At 36.4% G+C, this 25,438-nt stretch overlaps 4 protein-coding genes, 1 long non-coding RNA gene and 1 other non-coding gene across 6 annotated transcripts in view; 2 read left to right on the plus strand and 4 right to left on the minus strand.

Annotated features, from left to right (window-relative positions):
* The window catches only part of LOC107755496 (discoidin, CUB and LCCL domain-containing protein 1-like), an 18,083-nt gene extending 16,727 nt beyond the window's left edge, over positions 1 to 1,356 (plus strand). Inside the window, exon 15 of the mRNA XM_016572305.1 lies at positions 653 to 1,356. Within this exon, the coding sequence (XP_016427791.1) occupies positions 653 to 1,065 (413 nt within the window). The 3' untranslated portion in view covers positions 1,066 to 1,356. The remainder of the gene's footprint in view (positions 1 to 652) is intronic.
* Positions 1 to 11,393, minus strand: part of LOC107755507 (uncharacterized) — a 16,905-nt gene extending 5,512 nt beyond the window's left edge. The window contains exons 1-2 of the long non-coding RNA XR_001641707.1: positions 11,344 to 11,393; positions 10,974 to 11,086 (exon numbers count right to left, since the gene is read on the minus strand). This is a non-coding gene — a long non-coding RNA (uncharacterized LOC107755507). The remainder of the gene's footprint in view (positions 1 to 10,973; positions 11,087 to 11,343) is intronic.
* trnak-cuu (transfer RNA lysine (anticodon CUU)) lies at positions 7,452 to 7,524 on the minus strand. Its single transcript has one exon. It is a non-coding gene; the product is annotated as a tRNA-Lys (tRNA).
* Positions 11,359 to 13,769, plus strand: LOC107755478 (ras-related protein Rab-39B-like). Its single transcript, XM_016572282.1, has 2 exons — positions 11,359 to 11,770; positions 13,223 to 13,769. Exons 1-2 carry the CDS (start codon positions 11,553 to 11,555, stop codon positions 13,662 to 13,664), a joined length of 660 nt encoding a protein of 219 aa, XP_016427768.1. The 5' UTR covers positions 11,359 to 11,552; the 3' UTR covers positions 13,665 to 13,769.
* Positions 13,770 to 14,041: 272 nt separating this feature from the next.
* LOC107755488 (transcription initiation factor TFIID subunit 12-like) lies at positions 14,042 to 18,052 on the minus strand. The gene is made up of 6 exons (XM_016572293.1): positions 17,972 to 18,052; positions 17,349 to 17,581; positions 17,188 to 17,265; positions 16,661 to 16,775; positions 15,458 to 15,546; positions 14,042 to 15,372 (listed from the first exon to the last, which is right to left on the minus strand). The coding sequence occupies exons 2-6, from the start codon at positions 17,517 to 17,519 to the stop codon at positions 15,337 to 15,339; spliced, it is 489 nt and encodes a 162-aa protein (XP_016427779.1). The 5' UTR covers positions 17,520 to 17,581; positions 17,972 to 18,052; the 3' UTR covers positions 14,042 to 15,336.
* Positions 17,990 to 23,272, minus strand: LOC107755982 (CTP synthase 1-like). The gene is made up of 13 exons (XM_016572949.1): positions 23,110 to 23,272; positions 21,766 to 21,944; positions 21,372 to 21,542; positions 20,790 to 20,860; positions 20,499 to 20,587; positions 19,953 to 20,047; positions 19,791 to 19,853; positions 19,649 to 19,692; positions 19,465 to 19,561; positions 19,291 to 19,346; positions 19,110 to 19,206; positions 18,886 to 19,030; positions 17,990 to 18,789 (listed from the first exon to the last, which is right to left on the minus strand). The coding sequence occupies exons 2-13, from the start codon at positions 21,929 to 21,931 to the stop codon at positions 18,711 to 18,713; spliced, it is 1,173 nt and encodes a 390-aa protein (XP_016428435.1). The 5' UTR covers positions 21,932 to 21,944; positions 23,110 to 23,272; the 3' UTR covers positions 17,990 to 18,710.
* Between the last annotated feature and the right edge of the window lie 2,166 nt (positions 23,273 to 25,438).

Raw genomic sequence — 25,438 nt, forward strand, 5'->3', positions numbered from 1 at the left:
TATATATATAATAAATATTTATATATATATATTATGTTTAAGATGTATGCAATGATCTATAATTGTTTTTAATATAATTTAATTTGAAAAATTACATTTTTAATAAAATAAACAGAATGTTAGTTTTATTATTTTATAATATAAATAAAATTTAAATTAAAGAACAAAACACATATAAATAAATATCAATATAATTGCATTTTAATTAAATAAAATTTTATATTTTTTGTTATTAATGTGATAACTGGAAATTATTTTTATTATTTGAAATATTATTTTATTTCATCATTATTTTTTAATTAAAAATCTTATGTTAATTATCTTGTAGAATTCTTAAAATTTTACATTTTAAATTGTATTTAATTTCTCAATTTAATTTAATAAAAATAAAAATCCCTAAAAATTAAAAATGTGTAAAATACTTCTATAACGGAGGTCTTCAACCCTGTTCCTGGGGATCCACTGTCCTGCAGAATTTAGCTATAACCCTAATCAAACACACCTGAAGCAGCTAATCAAGCTCCTCAAGACTGCTTGAAAATAAACATGCAGGTGTGCTGAAGCAAGGTTGAAAATAAACTTTGCAGGACAGTGGGTCCCCAGGAGCAGGGTTAAAGGCCTCTGTTCTATAACATTTCTCCATTGTTTCCAGACTATGCTGAGCCTGATGTAGTTGCAGGTGGGCAGATGATGGGACTCACATTCCGCCCCCCACTGGAAGAGGGCTACACTGTCCCTTTCACCCTCAACCACTACGACACCCCTGGACAACTTCCCGAATACGCCGATCCCTTACCTGCCGAACCAGAATATGCAACACCCTTCAGTGAAATGCCCACAGACTTAACACTGGTCAGCCGACAGAATCAACCTGTGTGTCGATCCGCAAAGGGCACAAGAGCAGAGCTGAGCCAACAACAATATGACTGCCCTGCACACAGAGTGATCTCAAACGGGTACTGTACTCCAGTCTCACATAGTACTAGCCAACATGAGGCTAGCGTGATCTACTTTGAGCCCCAGACAGTAGAACCACTATTGCATACCTACCATGAGCCACTTTGAGCCAACATGGCATCTCCTACTGAAGCCAGTTTGTGATGTTTGTGCTGTTAAACTGCTGTTTATAACATAACTTGTGTTAGATAGCATCAGGGATCAGCATGTGACAAGAAATTATTATTTGGGTGGTTACAAAAATGTAGGATATGGGAGAAGTGCTTTTATAAGGACAGCTGCATTGTTCAGATAACCACTGAACCTGTATGTGAATATTTTTTATTTAATATAAATGTGGGTGTATTTTATATCTGTATCTAATCAGAATATACTCCAAGAGGATTTGTGTCTGTGATTTGAAACGACTAGTATTACACAGAGATATACTGCCATCATGACACTGAACTTCTACCAGCTTTCTCAGAACAGAGGTTATTGAGAAATACTTCCCTTTCTTGTATAAACCCTGCCTGTCACATAAATACCTCCAATTTGCCTGCAATGTGAACCTATAAACAGGAAAATATTTAAAAAAGCAAATCCAGGCCGACACAATAACAACATTCAAACAGGAAAACCTTTCTATTCAGAAATGAAGAGGTACAGCTGATCAGTTTCAAACCTGAAGATTTATGTACTTCCTTATGTACTATCTTTAAAATGTAAATGCAGTTCTCTGAATACCATTCATGATTTATTAGGTTCTCTGTTCAGATCTTGTTGGATACTGGAGCTGTAATACCCTTCCTCCATTTTCAAAAAGTGGAAGTGGATCAGCAGTCATGAATTGCACTAAGTTCCAGTATCGTTTTATAATGATCATGATAGGCAGAACTGTTGGAAAGACATGCTTGCTGAGGCGCTGCAGAGGGCCTGTATCTGGAGAGCACAGGTGCTACCATTGGAGTGGACTTGAGCAATCACATCCTAGAGATGGATCCTGGGGTGAGAGTACAAATACAGATTGTGGATACACCCAGTCAGGAATGGATTGGGTAAGCAGAGAGAATATATAACATCTGCATGCTCTTCAAAATGTCTTTAACTTGTTCTCAAAAATCTGTGCACTGTAAAACTTTTCCCTGTAAATTTACAGTAAAATACTGGCAGCTGGGTTGCCAGCCACATTCTGTATTTTTACAGAACCACAACTGTAAACAACATTTACAGTATTGTACTGTAATTGCCAGATACAGTATCTTGCTGTATTATTTTTTATTTTATTTTTTTTTTTACAGTATTTTACTGTAAAACTTTTCCCTGTAAATTTACAGTAAAATACTGGCAGCTGGGTTGCCAGCCACATTCTGTATTTTTACAGAACCACAACTGTAAACAACATTTACAGTATTGTACTGTAATTGCCAGATACAGTATCTTGCTGTATTTATTTATTTTTTTTACAGTGTGTACTGTCAGGACTATGATAATGTTAAATATGTGATATGTGATCAATACACTGTATTAAACCTTTGTGAATGAATACTGTCATTTCTGAATACTCTAAAGAAAAGGTTAGTGACTAAATTAATTTTAACATACAGTGCTGCTCAAAAGTTTACACCCCCATCGCAGATCTCGAAAAAGCTGAAAATTTGGGAAAAAGAAGAGGAATTTTTAAAATTAAGGTTTATTTTTTTATTTAGTCCTGCCCTGAGCAAGTTATTTCACGGAAGTAAGGTTAACAAAGTTCACACCAAAGAATAATAACATAATTTCTAAAAATAGCCCAGGTCAAAAGTTTACACCCCCGATTCTTAATACTGTATGATGTTTGTTGAACAATCAATGACAGTTTTTATGTTTTGTCATAGTTGTTTAAGGGTTTCTTGTTTGTCCTGATACTGTTAGAAATTACCTGTAAATTTACAGTAAAGTTTTACAGTGTGCATTTTCCCCCAGCAGGTATTTTACCAGAAGACTAAAACTTAATTTTGGAATACAATACAGTTAAATTAAATTTTATGACATTGGATACTGTAAAATTGGGCAATAAAGTCTGTTTTTTGGTGTGTTGGTTAACTCTGGAATCTATTTGCAATGTTTCCAAGTCTTTTGAAATCATACAGTTTTGTGTGAGAAACAGAAACAAAATAATAATTATTTTGCCATGCTGAATGTGTTTTTCCTTCATTTTTAGATCTTTAAAAATCACTTAAAAGCACTTAACATCATGCACAATGCGATGGAACTTTCCGTTTCAGGAATATTATGGACCAGATCTTCCCTCGCTTGATGCCAGCTGGATGCCTGCTGGTGTTTGACCTGGTCTTTCAGCTACGTTAAGTATTGCCATGTAGAGATGTGCAAGACTGTGAATCCATACACTGTGTTCTACGTACTTGTGGGACACAAGTGTGACAGAAAAGAGTGAGAAGTTAATCAAGATGAAGTAGAACATTTTGCAAATGAATTGGGAGCAGCATATCTGCCAAAACCGGCCACAATGTGGCAGAAGTTTTTGAACTGTTGACCCGGTGCATTTATCAGGGTTATCTGAGTGGAGAGATGAGCGTGTGTCCAGGACAGGGCAAGATCCATGACTATAATCCATCTGAAAATAATACCACAAGTAACAATAACAAGTGCTGTGCATCCTAAGGCAGTGATATAACAATTTTTACATTGATGGGCATTCATATATACATATATATGTCTATTATTTGTTTAGTTCATTATTTATTGTTATTTATTAAATCTTTTTGCTAATCTGGTTATGCTTTCAGCTACTATGATGAATGTAGTACTCCAGTTTTTGCCAAATTTAAATATAAAAATGCCTAGCTTTTCATCAGAAGTTTTGAAAAAGACTTCCTGTTCTCAAATAAACCCTGCCTGTCAAATAAGCTGTTACACCGTTCCTCTATTATCAAAGTGAAAGTAAGTTAATCAGCAGTACTGAATATTACTGATTGCCAGTACCATTTTAAAATGATCATGATAGGCGAAAAATGTGTTGGCAAGTCATGCATGCTGCAACACTACACAGAGGACCTGTATCTTGAGGTGGCCTGGGGTGAGAGTATAACTACAGATTTGGGATACAGCCATTGTTGTGCCGAATTTCAACTCCCTGCCAAATTATTACTTGTACCTGTGGGACACAAGTATGACAGAAAAATGCGGGAAGTGAATCAAGAGGAGGTGGAAGAGTTCACAAGTGCATTGGGAGTGCCGTACATTGATGCCTCAGCCAGAACGGGTCACAATGTGACAGAAGCTTTTGAGCTGTTGACCTGACACATTTATCAGGGCTATTTGAGTGGAGAGGTGAGCTCGCATGAAAGATGGGGCAAACAAGACCAATAAAGATTAGCCAGCTGAAAACAACAAAAATGTTGTGTCTCAAAGTCAAGGTGAAACTGCATTTTTCCCCCATCATTGGCCATTTAAAAGCAGCCATGTATTAAAAAAAAAATAATCAAGGCATGAACCACTATAAATCAAAAATATTTCATTATATTATAGTGCCAGTGACTCATTACTGATTTCACTGCTTGATGCTTATAACTATGTTTGAAAAAATTATAGAATCTTTATCAAATAAACTTTTCATGACATTTTCATACCTAATTTCACATGCTGATTTAAATGCTTTGTGGCTATTTTGCATTCACGCTTACTTATATTTTGTATTAATAATTTTTTGTTGCTTATTATTCATTTTTATAAAATATTTAACTCGTTTAATTTAGCTTTTAGTTACTATAATGAATGTGGTGGTACTCGGCTTTTACCAAGTTGAAATACATTGCACAGATATTTCAAGCAAAATAAGAGCAGAAAATACAAAAAGCCAGCATATCATAGTCACGAGCTGTAGTAAAGCTTGAACTTCCTTTTACAGATGCTGGTTGTGTTCCAAAATAATATAAGGTTAGTTTTAGATTTACTTGATTATAGTGATGTGGTTCAAGAGAGTGGGTTTCTGATTTTTTTAGATTTTTATAAAGCTTTTGATGTCGTAGAGCATCCATTTATTTTGAAAATCTTACAGCATTTTGGTTTTGGAGTAAGATTCATAAATTTAATTGAAATGTTATATAATGGAATAAATAGCTCCGTAGCACTTGGTCATGGAACCTGCACAAAATTTCCAATTAAAAGGGGGATTCGTCAGGGATGTGGCAGCTCACCATTATTGTTTGTAATGGTTGCTGAGCTGTTATCTATATTGATCAAAAATAATGGTTTAACAGTGTTGGATAGGCAAATAATTATAAGTCAGTTTGCTGATGATACAACGTTGTTTCTTAAAAATGAACAACAAATTCCACTAGCTTTACACTCGATCAACCAGTTTTCTAAAGCTTCAGGGCTTTATTTGAACCTAAAGAAATGTGAAATGTTAACTTTACATGAGTTTCCTTTACAGACATTATTTAATATACAAATTAAGAAGGAAGTTAAATATTTGGGAATTACAATTTCTAAAGATAGAGAAATAATGGAGAATAAAAATGTATTGAATAACATAGATAAATGTAAATCCATTACAATTTACAATCTTTGGAAGGATTCTTTTGTTTAAAATGGATAGTTTGTCCAGACTTATCTACCCAGCCTTCTCCTTGCCCATATCGACAAGAATGATTAAATTAATAAATAAGGTGACTTTTAAATTTATCTGGAGAAATAAATGTCACTACATAAGAAAGGAAGATATGATTAAAAAATATGAAGACGGTGGTGTGAATGCGATCGATTTTGATATTATGAATGATGTTCTGAAATTGAAATGGTTAAAATCCTTCCTTCACCCAGTGCAATTTTTAACAAACTGGGAGGAATACATTTTTTTCTACGTTGTGATTTGGAGTGTACCTAGTTACCAGTTAAACTTTCAGCTTTCCATCAGCAAGTGCTGCTCTATTGGAAATTATTGTACAAACATAACTTCACACCTCACAACACTCCAGTTTGGAATAATAGATATATAAAGATTGGCAGAAAGTCAGTATATTTTGAGGAATGGAAATCCAAAGGAATTTGGGCGATTGCCCATTTCTTGGATGATAATGGAAATTTGTTACTGTATAGAGAATTCTGTGAAAAATTCCAGCTGCAGTGTTCTGTTAATACTTACAATAGAATAATTAGAGCCATTCCAATTGCTGTAAGATTAATAGTTAAAGAAGACATGTTGTACTCCAAAGTCTCCCCAGAACTGAGACAGCTCTCCTTAGAAGGTTAGGATTTTTGTGATTAAAAAAAAATGTACAAATAGAGTCATTAGAGATTTTATTTTAAAGGCTTATTATCCTAACCCTATTAGAAGGGAATACATGCTCAAAGATTTTGATATTATGGAAAGTAAAAAAAATTAGGAAAAGCTATATATCTTTTCCTCTTCCTCCTAAAGTTAAGGAGGTGAACTTCAAAATTTTAAATGAGATTTATCCTACCAATGAATTTTTAAGACTGAAATTTAATTTGGATGTGAATAATTGTGTTTTTTGTGAAACGAATATTGAAAATCTAGAGCATGTTTTCTTTTGTTGTGATTTGGTGCAACTTTTTTTGGAGAGATGTACAGAACTGGCTACAGTCTAGAGAGGTTGAACTCCCACCCCTTACGATGAAGTTAATTAGGTTTGGTATTTGTCTGGAAAACAAAGAGTTGGATTTTGTTATTAATTTCTTGCTTTGTCTTGGAAAGTTTTTCATTCATAAATGTAGATGGTTTAAATCTAAACCCAACTTTAACCAGTGGATGAATGAGGTTAAAATTTTGTGCAAATCTTTAGAATTGGTTAAAAACAAGAAAGCTCTCAAATTAATTTCGTTTTTGAGGCATGTATAAACTAAGGTAAAAAGCCCCTTTTGGTTTTGGTTTGTTTTATTTGTTCTATTTATTTCTTCTGAATCAGCTACTGTTTTGTTATTAGTTTAAGTATTTGTTATTGACTGTTCAAATGCGGAGTTTTGCGCATTGTGTGTGTGTGTGTGTGTGTGCGCGTGCGCGTGAGAGAGAGAGAGAGATTACATCACAGTGGAGTCAGCTGTCTTAACCGTGGCTTGTGTACTGCATCATTACTGTGTCTGTCACGTGACTCTGTTCCCCTTTCCGGCTCCTGTCTTTATATTTATTTTGAAAGATGAAGCTCGCGATTATGGTAAGGGGCGTTACATTTCTGACGAGTGCTTGCGGTGTTCGGCCAATCACAATGCACTGGGTCAGCTGGCCAATCAGAGCAGACTGCGCTTGTCGGAAGGAGGGACTTTGTAGAAAACGAAGCGTTTGAGAGAGGCGGGGCATAGAGGACCTACAATAATGTACAGTATTTGAAAAATATTGTGTTTTTTGAACATTAAAGCATGTCAACATATTCTGTTATACCAAATACACCAAATAATGATCTTTAAAAAAGCATCATATGACCCCTTTAAGATTTTGAACGGGAACTAAATGGAGATACATTGTAAACCTCTGTGAGGTGGGAAAAACTGTGCGCCCAACGTGGGGCTCGAACCCACGACCCTGAGATTAAGAGTCTCATGCTCTACCGACTGAGCTAGCCGGGCTGATGGTACATTAAGATTAAAGTACAGTATCTGTACTTAATATCACTTTCGTATAGTCAACGAATCGCACTAAAACAGCTACGATATTAAATATGCATACACTTATCATGCTATGTATTTGTGTTCATAATATATACATTTTCTACGCTTTAAACTTTTCTGTGAATTTAACAGGTCAAAACAGCAGGTGGCGCCCAAACCTCACACCAGTAAATGTCTTGTTTCATTTGTCTGGTCTAGCATGTCGATATTTGTCATTTATCTCTCTGTGTAGATACCCTATTAGAAGGGAATACATGCTCAAAGTTTTGATATTATGGAAAGTAAAAAAAATTAGGAAAAGCTATATATCTTTTCCTCTTCCTCCTAAAGTTAAGGAGGTGAACTTCAAAATTTGAAATGAGATTTATCCTACCAATGAATTTTTTAAACTGACATTTAATTTGGATGTGAATAATTGTGTTTTTTGTAAAACGAATATTGAAAATCTAGAGCATGTTTTCTTTTGTTGTGATTTGGTGCAACTTTTTTGGAGAGATGTACAGAACTGGCTACAGTCTAGAGAGAACTCCCACTCCTTACGATGAAGTTAAGTAGGTTTGGTATTTGTCTGGAAAACAAAGAGTTGGATTTTGTTATGAATTTCTTGCTTTGTCTTGGAAAGTTTTTCATTCATAAATGTAGATGGTTTAAATCTAAACCCAACTTTAACCAGTGGATGAATGAGGTTAACATTTTGTGCAAATCTTTAGAATTGGTTAAAAACAAGAAAGCTCTCAAATGGATTTCGTTTTTGGGGCATGCATAAACTAATGTAAAAAGCCCCTTTTGGTTTGTTTTATTTGTTTTATTTCTTTCTTTTCTTTTCTTCTTTATTATTGGTTTATTGTGATCTTGTTTGTCACTGGTTATGCTCAACCTAAGTCTGTTCACGTGTTGTTAGATTATGTGATGTGTTTATGTACCTTGTTTGTTTGTTGTAAATGGAAGCATAATAAAAAATAAATAAATAAAAATATGCTGGTTGCGGTTTCATTGTCATAGGAAAAGATTGTACGTCCCCTAGCGGCCATCGAGAAAAAATGCATGTCATTACAAACCGGTTTAGTGAAGGGAAGGCTACAAAAATGCACAGCTTACATATTAATAGACATTTACAGGTGCATCTCAATAAATTAGAATGTCGTGGAAAAGTTCATTTATTTCAGTAATTCAACTCAAAGTGTGAAACTGGTGTATTAAATAAATTCAATGCACACAGACTGAAGTAGTTTAAGTCTTTGGTTCTTTTAATTGTGATGATTTTGGCTCACATTTAACAAAAACCCACCAACTCACTATCTCAACAAATTAGAATACTCCATAAGACCAATAAAAAAAACATTTTTAGTGAATTGTTGGCCTTCTGGAAAGTACATTCATTTACTGTACATGTACTTGTAAGGTCCGCACACATGGCCCAAGGAAGGTATCCAGTGGCGGATGAAGGTCTCTTGCGTGTTCGGTCTTTTCAGCGCGCAGAGTTATTCAATTTAGGTTTAACTGAAAAACCCACCAATTCACTATCTCAACTAATTAGAATATGGTGACATGCCAATCAGCTAATCAACTCAAAACACCTGCAACGGTTTCCTGAGCCTTCAAAATGGTCTCTCAGTTTGGTTCACTAGGCTACACAATCATGGGGAAGACTGCTGATCTGACAGTTGTCCAGAAGACAATCATTGACACCCTTCACAAGGAGGGTAAGCCACAAACATTCATTGCCAAAGAAGCTGGCTGTTCACAGAGTGCTGTATCCAAGCATGTTAACAGAAAGTTGAGTGGAAGGAAAAAGATGCACAACCAACCGAGAGAACTGCAGCCTTATGAGGATTGTCAAGCAAAATCGATTCAAGAATTTGAGTGAACTTCACAAGGAATGGACTGAGGCTGGGGTCAAGGCATCAAGAGCCACCACACACAGACGTGTCAAGGAATTTGGCTACAGTTGTCGTATTCCTCTTGTTAAGCCACTCCTGAACCACAGACAACGTCAGAGGCGTCTTACCTGGGCTAAGGAGAAGAAGAACTGGACTGTTGCCCAGTGGTCCAAAGTCCTCTTTTCAGATGAGAGCAAGTTTTGTATTTCATTTGGAAACCAAGGTCCTAGAGTCTGGAGGAAGGGTGGAGAAGCTCATAGCCCAAGTTGCTTGAAGTCCAGTGTTAAGTTTCCACAGTCTGTGATGATTTGGGGTGCAATGTCATCTGCTGGTGTTGGTCCATTGTGTTTTTTGAAAACCAACGTCACTGCACCTGTTTACCAAGAAATTTTGGAGCACTTCATGCTTCCTTCTGCTGACCAGCTTTTTGAAGATGCTGATTTCATTTTCCAGCAGGATTTGGCACCTGCTCACACTGCCAAAAGCACCAAAAGTTGGTTAAATGACCATGGTGTTGGTGTGCTTGACTGGCCAGCAAACTCACCAGACCTTAACCCCATAGAGAATCTATGGGGTATTGTCAAGAGAAAAATGATAAACAAGAGACCAAAAAATGCAGATGAGCTGAAGGCCACTGTCAAAGAAACCTGGGCTTCCATACCACCTTAGTAGTGCCACAAACTGATCACCTCCATTCCACGCCGAATTGAGGCAGTAATTAATGCAAAAGGAGCCCCTACCAAGTATTGAGTACATGTACAGTATATGAACATACTTTCCAGAAGGCCAACATTTCACTAAAAATGTTTTTTTTATTGAAGTATGAAGTTCTTATGAAGTATTCTAATTTGTTGGTGGGTTTTTGTTAAATGTGAGCCAAAATCATCACAATTAAAAGAACCAAAGACTTAAACTACTTCAGTCTGTGTGCATTGAATTTATTTAATACACGAGTTTCACAATTTGAGTTGAATTACTGAAATAAAAGAACTTTTCCACGACATTCTAATTTATTGAGATGCACCTGTAAAGCAAGCTGTAAGGAGTCGTGAGAAAAATGTTCACGTTTTAATGGTCATTTTAGTCTATTAAACTACCATAATAATACTATATTACGTCTTATGTCTGCTTTTCCCATCTGTTAGTAAATAATGAACATTTATTCCGCTTCATTGGATCCCCACGCTTGCTGTTCTGGTATGAATTACTTTCATTATAACTATAAAAAGTGTCTGAACAGGCTCAGCGTGCATAGGCCTATCAGTGGCTTTTTAGGCTTCCGTATATACAAAGACTAATAGCAGTAACACATTGTTGATAGCATTACAATTAAAGGTCCACTGGATTTACAAAGTAGTCCACTAAACTAAATTATCTTAAAACAAAGTGAAATACTCTATTTATAGCCCAAGCCGACACCGGCCTAAACTGTCTGTCTCTCTGTGTCCTAAGGGAGTCTGTTCCATTGTTGTTCACCTCCTGTTTGGAAAGCCACATAACTGTGGAAACGTTTTGTAGCAAACTAACCTGTAATGCACACTGGTGAGGAGTATAGTGGGCATGATTTCATCATGACATTGGAAGTCTTCCAGCACATCTTCAGAGGTTTTGACCTGGGTGGAAGCATTCTCATGGTTGGCCTATTGAGAAAGACTTAGCTGAAATGTTTTTCCTCATTACAAGTGCTTTTATGTGATGCATGCCATGAGCTAGCCTCAACAGGAAATACTGGGCTTGTTCTGATATGATACTGCATGCTTGTTCCCTCTGGTCTCTTGAGAAATTCCTAACTTTCTGCTGGTATTTATAAACTCCGCCTCTCACATAAACCCCACCCAATAACAAGTATGAACAGGCAAAGATTAAAAAAACAGATGAGCTAGACAGAAGCTCTCACCCCTACGACGTTCAAACAGACGCTGCCTTTGCAGAACAACACAGGAGAACCTGAGGAACTATGGGTTTATTTCTACCTATGTTTACAATGAGAACTTCAAGACCTCTAAGGTAAGGGGTTCTCTGGTCAAATCTCTGAGGATCCTGGTGGAGTGACAGTCTTTAGTCAACCCTAGTCTTTTTATTCGCCCCATTCGTCTGGTTGAAGTCATGGCTCTCACTTTGTGGCAGTACCAGTTTCGAATAATCATGTTAGGAGACTCCACAGTGGGCAAATCATCCTTGTTGAAGCGCTACACAGAAGATCTGTTTCTGGAGTGCATCAACCAAACAGTCGGAGTGGACTTCTATGTACACTTCCTAGAGGTGGAACCTGGGGTGAGGGTCAAACTTCAGTTCTGGGATACAGCTGGTCAAGAGAGGTTTAGGTAAGTCCAAACATTTCAAATGTTCTACCATGGATTGAACAAACAGTGTTCTCCAAAATCAAATACCAAAGGTCAGGGGTGTCCAATCCGGCTACCGGAGGGCCAACGTCCTGAAAAGTTTAGCTCCAACTTGCCCCAACACACCTGTCTGTTTCTTGTAATCCTGAAGACCTTGATTACCATGTGTGTTTATTTGGGGTTAAAGCTAAACTGTGCAGAAAAGTGGCCCTCCAGAAGCAGGATTGGACAGCCCTGTTTAAGTTGAACAATCAACAACAAGAAGGACTATTTTCCCCTTAAAGTAGCTTCTGTATGTTTACTCATAAGCTCAGTGTCTAAAAACAGTTTGAAGAAGTTGCCTTGCTTCTGAAAAACAGGATTGTGAAACATATTTGTGAAACAAATATTTGCATGATACTTCCAGGAAGTATTTTGTCAGTCTACACTAAAAATGGATTCACTGTCAGGCCTGGCTCCACGGGTGAGTGGAGGGGCGGGTGTTTTGGTCTTGACCCACTTAATTGGCCCATCCTGGCAATCGTGCCAACTGTTCAGCCCACCCGGAGAGAACTATGGTCCATCTGACTTCTTAGAGCTTGAGTTGGGCCTGTTTTCTGGTATACATGGATGACTTTAAACAGACAGCTCACCAAAATGTGAAACTTATGTCATTATTTACTCACCCTCATGTCATTCCAAAGTCTCGTGGGAGGCAAGCCTTGTGACGAGGTGGAGGAGGCAAATAAAATACATTATTTGATTTAAGGTATCATGTCAATTTTAACTGCTAAATAAAATGCCAGTTCACTCGTTTTACTACACTCTTAATAATAAAGGTTCCAAAAGAATGTTTATGGCAGCAAATCCATATTATATAAGAATCACTTTGGGTTCCCCAAAGAACCTTTCAGTGAACAGTTCCATTGTTTTCTTAGTGTGAAGAACATTTGAATAATCTAAAGAAACTTTTTTTTTTTCATATAGACTCTTTTGTGTAATGGAAAGGTTCCATGTTTAAAGTTTCGTTATTTAATGCTATTTGAGGATAAGAAATAATAAGAAATAACATTTATGCCACAGTTCATGTAAGAATTTATTGCTGATTTTACATTATTTAAATGTGAGTTTGACAAGCAGTTTTTGCAATTTCAGCATTTCCCCATTCAAGTAAATAGGAGTTGGTCTTGCATGCCTGAAATAGTTGGAGGGCATTGCATTTATAAATGCAGAGTGAACTGACTTACCTTTAAAAGGACCTTGGAATGATACAGATCATCCAGTGAGAAAGAACATAAGAGTAATTGGATTTTATCCATCGGAAATTGATTGGTTGGTAAAAAGAAGTCGTTATGTACTAAAATGGAGCCAGAATGTAATGCAATGTATAAACAGATTATTGATTATCATAGTAAAGAGGGGAAAAAATAACCCTAAAACTATGGTATGTTTCAGGTCTGTGACTCGCTCCTACTACCGTAACTCAGTCGGAGGTCTTCTGGTGTTCGATCTGGGCAACCGCAAATCTTTCGAAAACGTGCAGCAGTGGTATGCAGAGGTGTGCGAACGTGTACAACCCTACACTGTGCTCTTTGTGCTGGTGGGACACAAAAGTGACCAGGTCAAAGCTGGAGAGCGAGCCGTGGACCGAACTGAGGCAGAAAAGCTCGCAAGCCAATTGGGAGCGCCATACATCGAGGCCTCAGCCAAAACAGGTCACAATGTGAAAGAGGCCTTTGAACTCTTGACCCAGCGGGTTTATCAGGGCTTAAAAAGTGGCGAGATCCAGTTGCGTGATGGGTGGGATGGAGTCAAGAGCTCAGCACTTACAGCCCAAACACTCGAGAGGAAACAAAACAATGAAGCCGCTGAGAAAAACAAGAGCTGTGCTTGTTAACTTACAATATGTGGTTCTCGCAACCTTTGAGTGCAGATCATCAAATAGGATGGATCGGTCTGACATTGCCAAATATACATAAAAGCAAATGTCAAGGTCTTTCAGATTGTACACTCTTAAAAATAAAGGTGCTTCACGATGCCATAGAAGAACCTTTTTGTCTAAATGGTTCCATAAAGAACCTTTAACATCTGAAGAACCTTTCTGTTTCACAAAAGGTTCTTTGTGGTGAAAAAAGGTTCTTCAGATTATAAAAAGGTAAGAAAGAGATGGTTCTTTAAAGAACCTTTGACTGAATGGTTCTTTGTGGAACCAAAAATGGTTCTTCTATGGCATCGCTGTGAAGAACCTTTTGAAGCACCTTTATTTTTAAGAGTGTAGGTATGAAATTTGATCATCAGCCAGAACTTTCATAACAGCATGGATAATTTGTGCTTATCTACACGTTTTCAGCATTTGCAAACCACACTGAAACTCGTTTAATGGCATATACATACATGTGTTCATTTGATTTCCAGTTGTTTGTTCAAATTTCTGGACTCAACTTTGGATAAAGGTGTCTTTAGTAGTGTGGCAACAGTGTTACTGCATCAGTTGAATATTTTAACTGCTATTCATCCAATTACGTTCATTGCCATGCATTTGGCCACATATTTCCATAAACATGGTTGTATATTTGCTGATACAGAAAGGGCTGCCTGAAATGTATAGCTCTGCCTGTAATTCATACTTGCATGTGATTCTGGAGGTATGTAAGACGTAGAAGTAATTAACTAAAATATTACATTTACACATAATGGGAGTTTAGATATTCATTTGCCAGTCTAGACACAATGCTGAAACAGTTTATGTTAATTGTTATTTCTGAAATGATGTCCAACACAACCTGAGTGATTTCAGTGAGAATAAATCACAATAAGTCTTTTTTATTCATGAAAAACAAGAGACTGTAAAACACTGTGATACATGGCAAAAAAAAAAGTTTATACTCAGTTTAACTCCACAGAAATGTTCAAATCTGCCCACAAACCCACAGCAGAAGGGGTTTATGCACCATTTCCTATACATCACACATATATCACTCTCTAACCAATTAGCCAATCTGCATTATGTCACTAGTCCCAATGCAATTAATTAAATAGGGAAGTGGTATTTATTTCTCTGGTAAAAATGACTGCTTACCTTTAGAAAGTCACACACTAAAGATTTCCTCTATAGTACTAAATATTACTTAAGTGATGAGTTCTATAACACCGAACACTATGAACAAATCAGACACATGGTGATTGTAATTGTGCATAGCTATTAATGCCAGCTGAGCAAAAGTTGTGTGACTGCATGACGGGTCAGCTATACATGAAATATGAATGAAAATGTGGTTTGTGGGAGAAACAATAAACAATTGATGTTTTTCACAGGAGTCTGTGAGATTCTATAATATAATAAACCCCAGTATAGCACCAAGCCAGAGACTAAAGTGCCCAAATAAAATGTTCACATGGTGGTTTTAACATCACTTAACGTCACTTCCTAAGCGAAATGTCAACAGAACCGTACTGTAAATAGTTCAACGCATTCTGCCTCTCTGATTAACATAACATATATAGGTTCAATCCCTCTCCATTTCCAAAACTTGCAGAAAAAAAAATGTTTGTTGGTGCTTCCAATCTTGCTACTTTTTGGTTGTTTTGCGGATCAATGCCATTCTCTGAAAGAAAAGACAATGATATTTAGATATGCAAGTCATTTGTTTTTCATAATATCAGTTGAAGTGCATGAGAACGATAGCTGACCTGTTTGTGAGCTTCTGTGGTGCAAGCCTTCTTATACGGTCGGATCTCATCTGAGCCAAAACCAGGAATCCACATGTTCCACTGTCGTTCTGTAATGCAATGTTGGATTATGGACTATATTAACACAGTTCTTCAGATAGACATTCAAACAGTCTGCAATTGGCCTTGATTTAACCATTTATAGGATACATAATGTAAACTGTTATTTTTATTTTCTATAATATTAATAGTAATAAAATAAAATGTAAAAACACCAAGTTCGACATAGAGGGACACATTAAAGGATTAGTTCACTTCCAGAATAAAAATTTCCTGATCATTTACTCACCCCCGTGTCATCCAAGATGTTCAAATCTTTCTGTCTTCAGTCGCAAAGAAATTACGTTTTTTTGAGGAAAACATTCCAGGATTTTTCTCCATATAATGATCTATATAAGGAATAATGTCTTAAGGTCTGTAATAATGTAATAAATGTAATAAGGCCTTATCTAGTGGAAAAAAATTTAAATGTATATACTTTTTAACCACAAATGCTCATCTTGCACTAGCTCCACGATGTGTGTCCGCAAATTCACGCATTACGTAATCACACTGGAAAGGTCATGCGCGGTTAGCAGCACTTTGTCTGTGTACTCCGGTTCAAAAAGGTAGGGTAGGGTGAAAAACTCCATCTCATTTTCTCCTCCAACTTCAAAATCATCCGACATCGTTGTTTTACCTTTTTTTTTTGCACGTTCGCTTTGTAAGCACACGTCACGTGTGACCTTTCCAACGTGACTACGTAATGCGTGAGGTCAAGCTAGTGTAAGACGAGCATTTGTGGTTAAAAAGTATATACATTTTCATTTATTTAAGAAAATGACCGATCGTTTTGCTAGATAAGACCCTTATTCCTCGGCTGGGATCGTGTAGGGCCCGTTGAAGCTGCACTGAAACTGCAATTTGGACCTTCAACCCGTTGGCCACCATTGAAGTATCTTATATGAAGAAAGAAAAATCCTGGAATGTTTTCCTCAAAAACCTTAATTTCTTTGCGACTGAAGAAAGAAAGACACAAACATCTTGGATGACATGGGGGTGTGTAAATCATCAGGAAATTTTTATTCTGGAAGTGAACTAATCCTTTAAAATAAAAATGTGTATTTATTTAAATTCATAAAAATGCACTCAAACCACTGAGAATTGTATATGCAAGACCCTCACCCAGGTGTAGCTGGACATCTTTCACTTCAAGAGTGTTTGACTTCCTGTGTCGGGCGAGTTGGCACGCTGCAGTCACCACACTCTCAATGAAGTCATCGGCAATCTGCAAGAGCATCTGAAGGGAAGGGAAATGACTCGTATCAACAGACAACAGCATATAGTGACACTACTTGGGGTAGGGTTTGGTAAGATTTTTGCTGTTTTAGAACGAAGTCTCTCGTACTCAGAGACTGCATTTATTTGATACGGTAAAAATAGTAATATTGTAAAATATTTTTCTGCTTAAAGGGGTCCTTGATTATGATTTCACTTTTTTAAATTAGTTAGTTTGTAATGTTTCTGTTTGAGCATAAACAACATCTGCAAAGTTAAGATGCTCAAAGTTCAATGCAAAGGGAGATATTTTGCATCCTTGTTGAAAAAAAGTATTATAATGATAAATAATAAAAATATAAAGTAATGTTCTCATTTTTAATGTTCAAAATGGATAACTAAGGAACCATATCAATAATAAGAGTAATACGTACCTCCTCCACATCTTCATCGAGTTGCTCATTAGGGTCAATTTCTCTCACAAGATCCTGCAGTTTCTTCTTACTAAGCACCTGTTCGGAGGATATTAGATCATAAATGTAACAAATACAAATAGAGGCAAAGTCTAAAACATTTGAATTGCTTGCTGTCTCACCTGAGTGCCTTCAGGGCTCAGTCTCCCTGCAGGTCCAGGGGTGCCTGGAACTTTCCCGGGGACGATGGTGCTGTTGGCCATGTTGGTGGAGATGGGTGGTGTTGAAGAGGCTTCTGCTTTCACAACAGTGAAGAAGTTAGAGCGACTAATCTGTGGTGGGTACTGGGTCATACTATGCTAGTCAAGAGATATCTGTCATGAGCCTCTTCAAAGCCAGAGTGAGGTATGTTCAGCTGCAAAAAATAAAAAAAGTAAAAGTATTAATAAATATTTTAGTCACTCAATACACAGCTCACTAGGAAAAACATCACAGAACTGTCAACTGCTCTACAGACTAACGACTTTAGCTTTTTAGCTTCGCTGATGTTTTCTGACATTATCAGTTTAAACTACCTGGGCAAATGCGGATGTAATACTGATATTAGTAAATGTAGGAATGTAAATTAACAAATAAATCATGTTTTGTCTGAATGTTTTCGCGGTTGCTATAATTCATCACCACATATATAAATTTCAGCTTAGCATATTAGCAGCTAGCATGTAAACATTTGTGTCAATCCACGTCTCGCGATGCTTTCCTTTTGTTTTATACAATCCTGTCAGGTGATGAATTAGTGTAGTACCTGATCCAGATAATTCTGTATTATCTTCCCATCTTCAACATTTATAAACTGGAAATATTCAAAAGCCCATATAAGTTGATGATGTTATTCCTTCTACAGGCGCCTCTTCCGACTGGCGAACGGAGCTCTGGTGAATTATCGCGAGATCTCCGGGAATGGGTTTAACAAAATAAAAGGCCAGCTGAAAAAGAAGCCGTTCGTCTGCGGAGAAATAAACGTCTATTCAAAATGACCGTTTTTTAAAGTAAAGGATAAAGGAATGTGATTTTAATACATGTTACGCTCTAAGGGGGCGATCAATTTTTCATTCTTCCTCCATTTTGTAAAAACAATTTACATTTACAGTAATAGTGTTTACAATAGAAGTTAAAAGTATTTTGAGCTTTTGAGATTTTCTTTCATGTGAAAGTGAAAGGTACTGTATTTACACCGTCATACCTGGAGCTTAAAAATGCTTGCACAGACAAGATTAGTAAGCCATTTTATCACACTAGTCTCATGCTGGCACACATAATGCTTAATTCTTATGAATACACTTTTAAAACTGTGTAATGCTTCTTCTGGTTTTTCCCTATATGGTTTCATTGCGAGTATATCACAGAACACTTGTTTAAAAACATGTTCAGTGTTCTTATATTTTGCCTAAAAATGACACATTATCTTTTTTTTTATCCATTTATTCAAATTTCTAAATTCATGTCATGAATGTTATGTTTTCATGATTATATGTATTTCCACTTTAAGAAAGTGATGGGAACTTGATTTCAGATATCTCAGAGTCTGGTGAACTACTGCCACTTCGGTCACTGTATGTGTCCCTGAGAGAAAAAGAGAAGAAACATAAGATAAGACATACTGCTGGTAACAATTTTAAATGGTGACGCTCATCTGAGAGAGTTAATTAGGCAAATTACCGAGGTGAGAGCCGGCATCCTTTCTGTAGATAGTTCTGTAGTTTCCCAGATGCTGCCAGTAGAAGGCCAAAATAAGGAGGTGAGGGTTTGATGGGGCGAGAAGTGAATTCTGGGTGGTACTGCACTCCGACAAAATAAGTGTGATCTGTCGTGACAGAAGAAACAAGCTGAAGCAAATACCGACTATTTCTCCAGACAGATTCAGATATTGGAGATTCACTGACCTTCAAGTTCAATGATCTCCATTCGCTCCCCCTCCAGGTCCTGACCCACAAATCGAAAACCTCTATCTTCAAAGTGGTGCTTCAATTCTGGATTCACCTAGAAAAATCCAAAAGAAACTCATTAGCCCGGGGGGGGGGGGACTTGTACATAACAAAGTCATTTTGTTAATATTAAGTGAACCTCAAAGCGATGTCGATGCCTTTCGTCCACATATTCAGCATCTCCATACAGCTTTCCTACAACAAAACAATTCAAATATCATTCAAATCTAAAACCTTTAAATACAGTATCAGTTTTTAATTTTGTGATAAGTGACTTTCACAGTTTACTGTGGCACAAAAGATCACAACTTACGAAGAACGCTGGAGGTGCTTTTGAACAAAGTGCGCCTTTTTCCCAACCGCATGGTTCCTCCCAACTGCCCAGGATTGTGCTCGGGCATTTCAATCACCTGATAACACAAACACATCTCATCACACCACGAGAAAAAGAATCATAATGCAGATATGCTAATTTGTTTTACCAAAACATTACCTACCACTGGATGTTTTGTTTCAGGGTCAAATTCTGTAGAATTGGCATCTGTTAAGAGGAATGAAGTTCAAATAAAAACACTTTAAAAGCATGTGCGAAGTTTGATTTAAAAGAAATATCATAAAATCTGGTATGGGTGTTCTTACCTTCCCAGCCAAGTACATTACGAGCAAATTCACACACTGCCAGCTGCATGCCCAAACAAACACCTGCCAAACGAGATTTAGATTGATTTCAAATGTAACCACAGGCATGCTCTCAAAATAACACTACATAACACTGCCAGTTTTCTGAATAGAATTTGTTACCTAAAAATGGCTTTTTCTGTCTCCTCGCCCAGTTAATGGCTTGGATTTTTCCCTCAGTGCCTCGCACACCAAAGCCTCCAGGAACAAGAACCCCACTAATAGCACATTGAAATAGTCAAATAAACATTCGATCAATAAATATTCAAAGTGAATGGCAGTTTGTAAACTATTGTACAACCATAATGTGACATATGCTGTGCTGCTTAATATTTTTGTGAAAACCATGATACATTTTTTCAAGATTCTTTGATAAATAGACATGAGGAAAAATAATGAAAGCAGGACCTGTATTTATCCATTGAGTATTGATTACACTGTGAAAAAGTGGAGCGGTATATGCCAGAATGAAGCCAGAACAAATTAAAGTTAGCTAATACAAAGCCTAAATAGCTATTTGGATATTGGTTAACATTATCCAAGAGCCCACAGAGCTGAAATAACACCATCTGAATAAAACGTATAATTTAAATGTTCTCTGTTGATGGACAAAACAGAGTTTATGTTGTTAGTCACATTGGTTTCCGGTGTTTTTGAGAGTACACTCACTCAGCCCTGCAGAGCTTCTGCCAGGCCTCATGGTACTTCACCGGCTCCTCCTGCAACGCTGCTGGCTCCAGGTCTGCCGAATCAATGTACTGGAATGAAGGTACATTTTTTTTTAAAGTTTTTGAAAGTCTCTTATGCTCACTAAGCATTTATTTGACCAAAAATACAGTAATATTGTGAAATATGCAAAAATTCCAATTGAATTCAAAAGACACTCTCAGATGGGGCAAAACTATCACCTTCATCATAAAAGCACAGAAAATTGCTACTAGTTCCTCTGGCATTCCTTACCTTGACCTCTAGCTTATAGTTGATGGCGAGAGCAGAGTGCTCCAGTGCTTTAATAACAGAGGCATATGAATCTGAGGTATCATGGGTTACACAAATATATTAAGCAGTACACTATTTTCAACATTTATAATAAGAAATGCATCAAAACATCATATTAGAATGATTTCTGGAGGATCATGTGACACTGAAGACATGGCTGTTGAAAATTCAGCTTTGCCATCACAGGAATAAATTACTTATAAAACAAAAATGTATTCAAATAGAAACAATTATTCTAAATTGTATTAATAATATTTCACAATATTACTGTTTTACTACATTTTTGATCAAATAAATGCAGCTTTAGTGAGGATAAGAGAAAAATAAAAACGACCAAAAATTACCGACCCCAAATATTTGAATGGTAGTGTAATGGTATGGCTGTATAGGCACAGATACAATGCATACTGAATATAACAGAATGCACAAAAATATAGTCCAAGTCTATTTTAGGCTCAAACTCAGACAAGACTGAGATAATCCTGTTTCCTCATGCCACATTTCATATTTATGTTCAAATCCTCGTGACATTGTGGAGCTCACCTTGTACAGTTTTGCCCAAGTAATCCCCTCTCCTCTCCTTGTTTATAACAGACTGATAGATCTTCCCCGTTGTCAAATTGTTGTCCCTGGTTAGCCGGATGTCTAGAAAACGTTCATAGTTCCCTAAATCCAAGTCAACCTCACCACCATCATCCAGCACAAACACTTCACCTGTTAAACAGAGCGTCAGAGAGATTGACAGTGGCATGCAGACACAGATAGAACAAAAGACAGCTGTCAGAGCCATCAGGACGTTATGCTCTATATATGCTGTAGGACAAATTAATGAATAACCAATTTGCAAAACAAATATCTCATGTAGCAGTTCATATTTCTGTATCGTCAACATAACATTTCAAATGAGGCTAATCTCTTTAAAGTAGCCTGCACTTACCATGTTCATAGGGAGAGAAAGTGCCTGCATCGATGTTGATGTAGGGGTCGATTTTGATAGCAGTGACATGCAGGCCACATGATTTGAGTATAGTGCCCACACTGCTGGCTATGATGCCTTTACCAATGCCAGATATCACACCGCCTGTCACCAGTATGTACTTCATTATTCAACAGCGTCTATCAGTACAAGAAAGATGATGATGCTTATTTCAACAATGATGTAATACAACGTAACAATCAGCCACAAAAAATATTCTGTTGTATATCTAAACAGAATAACAAATGTAAGTGGATCGATAACTACTTGGTTTGACTGTTATTCAAAAACACATAGAAATGCAATTCATAACAATTCCTTGAATACACCTCTTCTATGATGAACAAGTCAGTTTATGAACTCAAATTTGGAATAATTTTTAAAACATTTTTATTACATTAATACTTTTATAAATTAATATTTTGATAAAAATTACTAGTTTTAGTAGCTGTCTAGAGATTGTAAAATTGAAAAGGTCTTACTTTTATTAAATACTTTTAGCATAAACTCAAATATAAATCATTCATAACCCTCAGAACACGCAATAGTTTTAGCATATTTGTTTTACTAGTTTTGCTTAAAATATTATAAATACACATAAGAAATCCATCAACAAATGACTCTTACAGGATGTTTTTATAGTACAATGACCTCTTATATGTCAAAAGATCAAGGGAATTTTTAAGCATAAAATCATTTGAAAAGGTACAAGCACTTTGTGCTTTTTAACACTTGACTTTTTGTATCATTAAATGCATTTTTTTTGTTGAAAATGGTATTTATCCATTTTGAACATGTGAAGCTAACATAGATATAAAGATTAAACCTGGCCCATGTGTTTTAAACTCGATGTTTTAAAGACTTCTTTTCATTACGTGAAACGCAAACAACAAAAACCAAGCTATCAATCCAAGAAAGTGACACTGGCACAAGTAAATCATTAATAATATCGTTGGTGGAAAAACAGACAATAGCAATTAAACTAAACGTACATTTATAATGATCATGCCAAATTCTGCAACACCCAAGCAGATGATGTTAAGAAAGGACAAACTGTACACCATGATGACCTTGTAAACAAAAGCAAAATAAGCCAAAGCATCATTCACTAAAGTGTCTCTAGCATATAAAGTCTACATGCTATGACCAGAGCGTTTCATAGTGTCTTTTAATAATAGGCTCATAACTGAAACCCATTAGAGACCCTAGTAGATTACATAACATTGCCGTGAACTTCCATGTTGGTACAAATGACTAGCGAGGTACAATGCAGAAATTGAACGTAAAATTAATGTTTAACGGTACCTGAACCCGTGCCGTTCAAATATCTAAAAACCGTAGATTAAAAAAATCAATCGATTCAGAGTAAACGAGCCATCTTGACGACACGTTTGTTTGGGTGTCAGCGAAATGCGGTAAAGCGCCAAAACAACACGTGGTGTGGGATCCAATGCTGAGTTCTTCTAACTCTAGCTATGCCACTCTCAGTTACACTGACAGAATGAGCGTTATATACGGTTACTGTTACCTTCCCAGAATAAAACGTGTAAATGGAGGAATGGGCTCACATTTCACCACTGCCAGTTTGCAGTGCGGTTTATTTAAAATGTTATATCGATATCATCTATATATGTATAAAATTAGTATTATCAATGCTTAACTGCAATGTGTTGCGCCATGCCTGTAATCAATGTGAATCACCCAAATGAGAATTAGATTTCCAATTAACACCCCTAAGAAAAATAGCATATTAGGGTCGATATGTATTAAAATGTGCATATAAAGTCTACATGTTTTATACAAAACCCCGACCAATTCCTTATTTTATTCAAGATTCTGGTTTCTATTTCAACATTGTCAAAGCGCCATTGTAACAGCAAATCTGTTTCAGTATTCTTTATTGGCATGAAAACGTTTAGCGTTGGGACTGACATTTAGCTACAAAATACAAAAACGATTTTGCGGTGAACATCCTCCTTGTACTTACATTAACAATTTCCTTTTGAGTAAGATAAATTGATAAATTGTTGCCAACAGGAAAGAATCTACTAGAGTGGCAACACTAGAGTAAAATATCTGTTTCTTACAAGCGACGTCTGACGTCACGCTGACGTCCAATTTTAAACACAAGCGGTAGGAGTCGCGCGGGAAGTGGGAGTTTTGAAAACGAAACATTTAGAGTTTTACGCCTTTCAGTGATTTTATCTAATTCTGATTCATTCGGTTATATACAGGGTATATAAAAAATAAAAATAGGCTATAATCAAATATACACATTCATGTTACTTGACAAGCTTAAAATATAAAACCCCGATATTTTAGCTTGAACAAGCCTTGCTTAGATGCTATTAATATTTATCAGAACTCCATATTTATAGTCACCAGATGGCGCCATGCGACGTCATGAGAAACATTAGAGGCAGTACAATTCACACACAAACTGCTAGAGATTGAGGTTTATTGACAGTTTAAGTTGAAAGGTTACATGACACTTGTGCTGAGTCATAAAAAAACATGTTTTCAGTTTTGGTTGCAGGTTTTTTTTTCTATCCAAATGTGAACCGCAAGACTTAGATGAGAACATGATGGAGGGAAATTGGATACGTTGCAAGGACCAAACACATCAAAGCTGATTAGTTTTGCCAGGTACCTCTTTCTAAATGATATGGGTTTGTGAAACACGACAGCCGTTCACATACTCCTCTTCCCTCCAACCCGAAATTAATAATCAGATAATGATTAGCATCTGAATACGAGTCACCCATCACTATGACTGAATATATCACCAGTGCTTTCCTCCAAAAGTGTATAGACCAAATTAATTATTCAGAGACTATAATTCATCCAATCCTTTATATAACATTTCAGTCAATAGCCGAGATGTGTCTCTCCTGGCGACAGCTGGGTTTAGGTTTGATTATTATTTATCTAATTATAGCACACTGTCCCTGGTTTAGGCTGTGCCGGAGTAAGGTGTGTCACATAGGATTTACATAAGCATTGGAGGTAATTATACCAGAACAAACTGCATTTTTGTTTGCTCAGCTCCATCGCTCCCCTTACGAAAAATAAATTTATTCAAGTGTGCTATTTGTATACTTCTTTTAGACTAAAAATAGGAAAGTCTACTTTTAGTCTACTTTTTATGTACTTCTCAGATATGGGCTTTATGTACTTCTCAGAAATAGACTTAAAATGACATTTAAGTATACTTGACTTATACTTATACTATAATATATAGTCTAAATATATTTTAGCTATAATTGTGCTCCTAGAATCCGTGTTTTCATTGTTATACTGTAGGGGGAAGGGTCTGAATGAGACTCACATGTTGAGCTGTTATTATGATCACATCAAGTGCATCTTTCAGGCAAATATTTTGAAAGTGTGGTTTAAATGTGATGTTGTTTGATTATACTTTAAAAAATATTTTAAATGCACTCAATCTTTTGTTTATGCCACACAGAAATTACAGTCTTGGACTTGACACCTAGTGGTGTGGATGCAGTATCACGCAAAAGCAAAAGTTTTTTCATTTGCTAATTTACCAAAGCCATTATACAGTTTATATACAGGTTTTTTTTTTTTTTTACCAGTTTATATACAGGTTTTTTTTATTGTTTGGGCCCAATTT

Source organism: Sinocyclocheilus rhinocerous, unplaced genomic scaffold (assembly GCF_001515625.1).
Source record: "Sinocyclocheilus rhinocerous isolate Xijiao unplaced genomic scaffold, SAMN03320098_v1.1 scaffold11, whole genome shotgun sequence".
Lineage (NCBI taxonomy): Eukaryota > Metazoa > Chordata > Actinopteri > Cypriniformes > Cyprinidae > Sinocyclocheilus > Sinocyclocheilus rhinocerous.

Bases quoted from the DNA above. Each gene is read 5' to 3' on its own strand.
- LOC107755488 (XM_016572293.1), bottom strand. From the start codon at position 17,519: ATGACCCAGTACCCACCACAGATTAGTCGCTCTAACTTCTTCACTGTT. The intron at 15,547-16,660 runs GTGAGGGTCTTG...ATTGCATTACAG, and splicing joins AGATGTCCAGCTACACCTGG to AACGACAGTGGAACATGTGG. The intron at 15,373-15,457 runs GTCAGCTATCGT...CTTTTCTTTCAG, and splicing joins CCACAGAAGCTCACAAACAG to AGAATGGCATTGATCCGCAA.
- LOC107755478 (XM_016572282.1), top strand. From the start codon at position 11,553: ATGGCTCTCACTTTGTGGCAGTACCAGTTTCGAATAATCATGTTAGGA. The intron at 11,771-13,222 runs GTAAGTCCAAAC...GGTATGTTTCAG, and splicing joins GCTGGTCAAGAGAGGTTTAG to GTCTGTGACTCGCTCCTACT.
- LOC107755982 (XM_016572949.1), bottom strand. From the start codon at position 21,931: ATGAAGTACATACTGGTGACAGGCGGTGTGATATCTGGCATTGGTAAA. The intron at 19,347-19,464 runs GTAAGTTGTGAT...GTTTTGTTGTAG, and splicing joins AAGCACCTCCAGCGTTCTTC to GAAAGCTGTATGGAGATGCT. The intron at 19,207-19,290 runs GTTCACTTAATA...GGATTTTTCTAG, and splicing joins GGCATCGACATCGCTTTGAG to GTGAATCCAGAATTGAAGCA.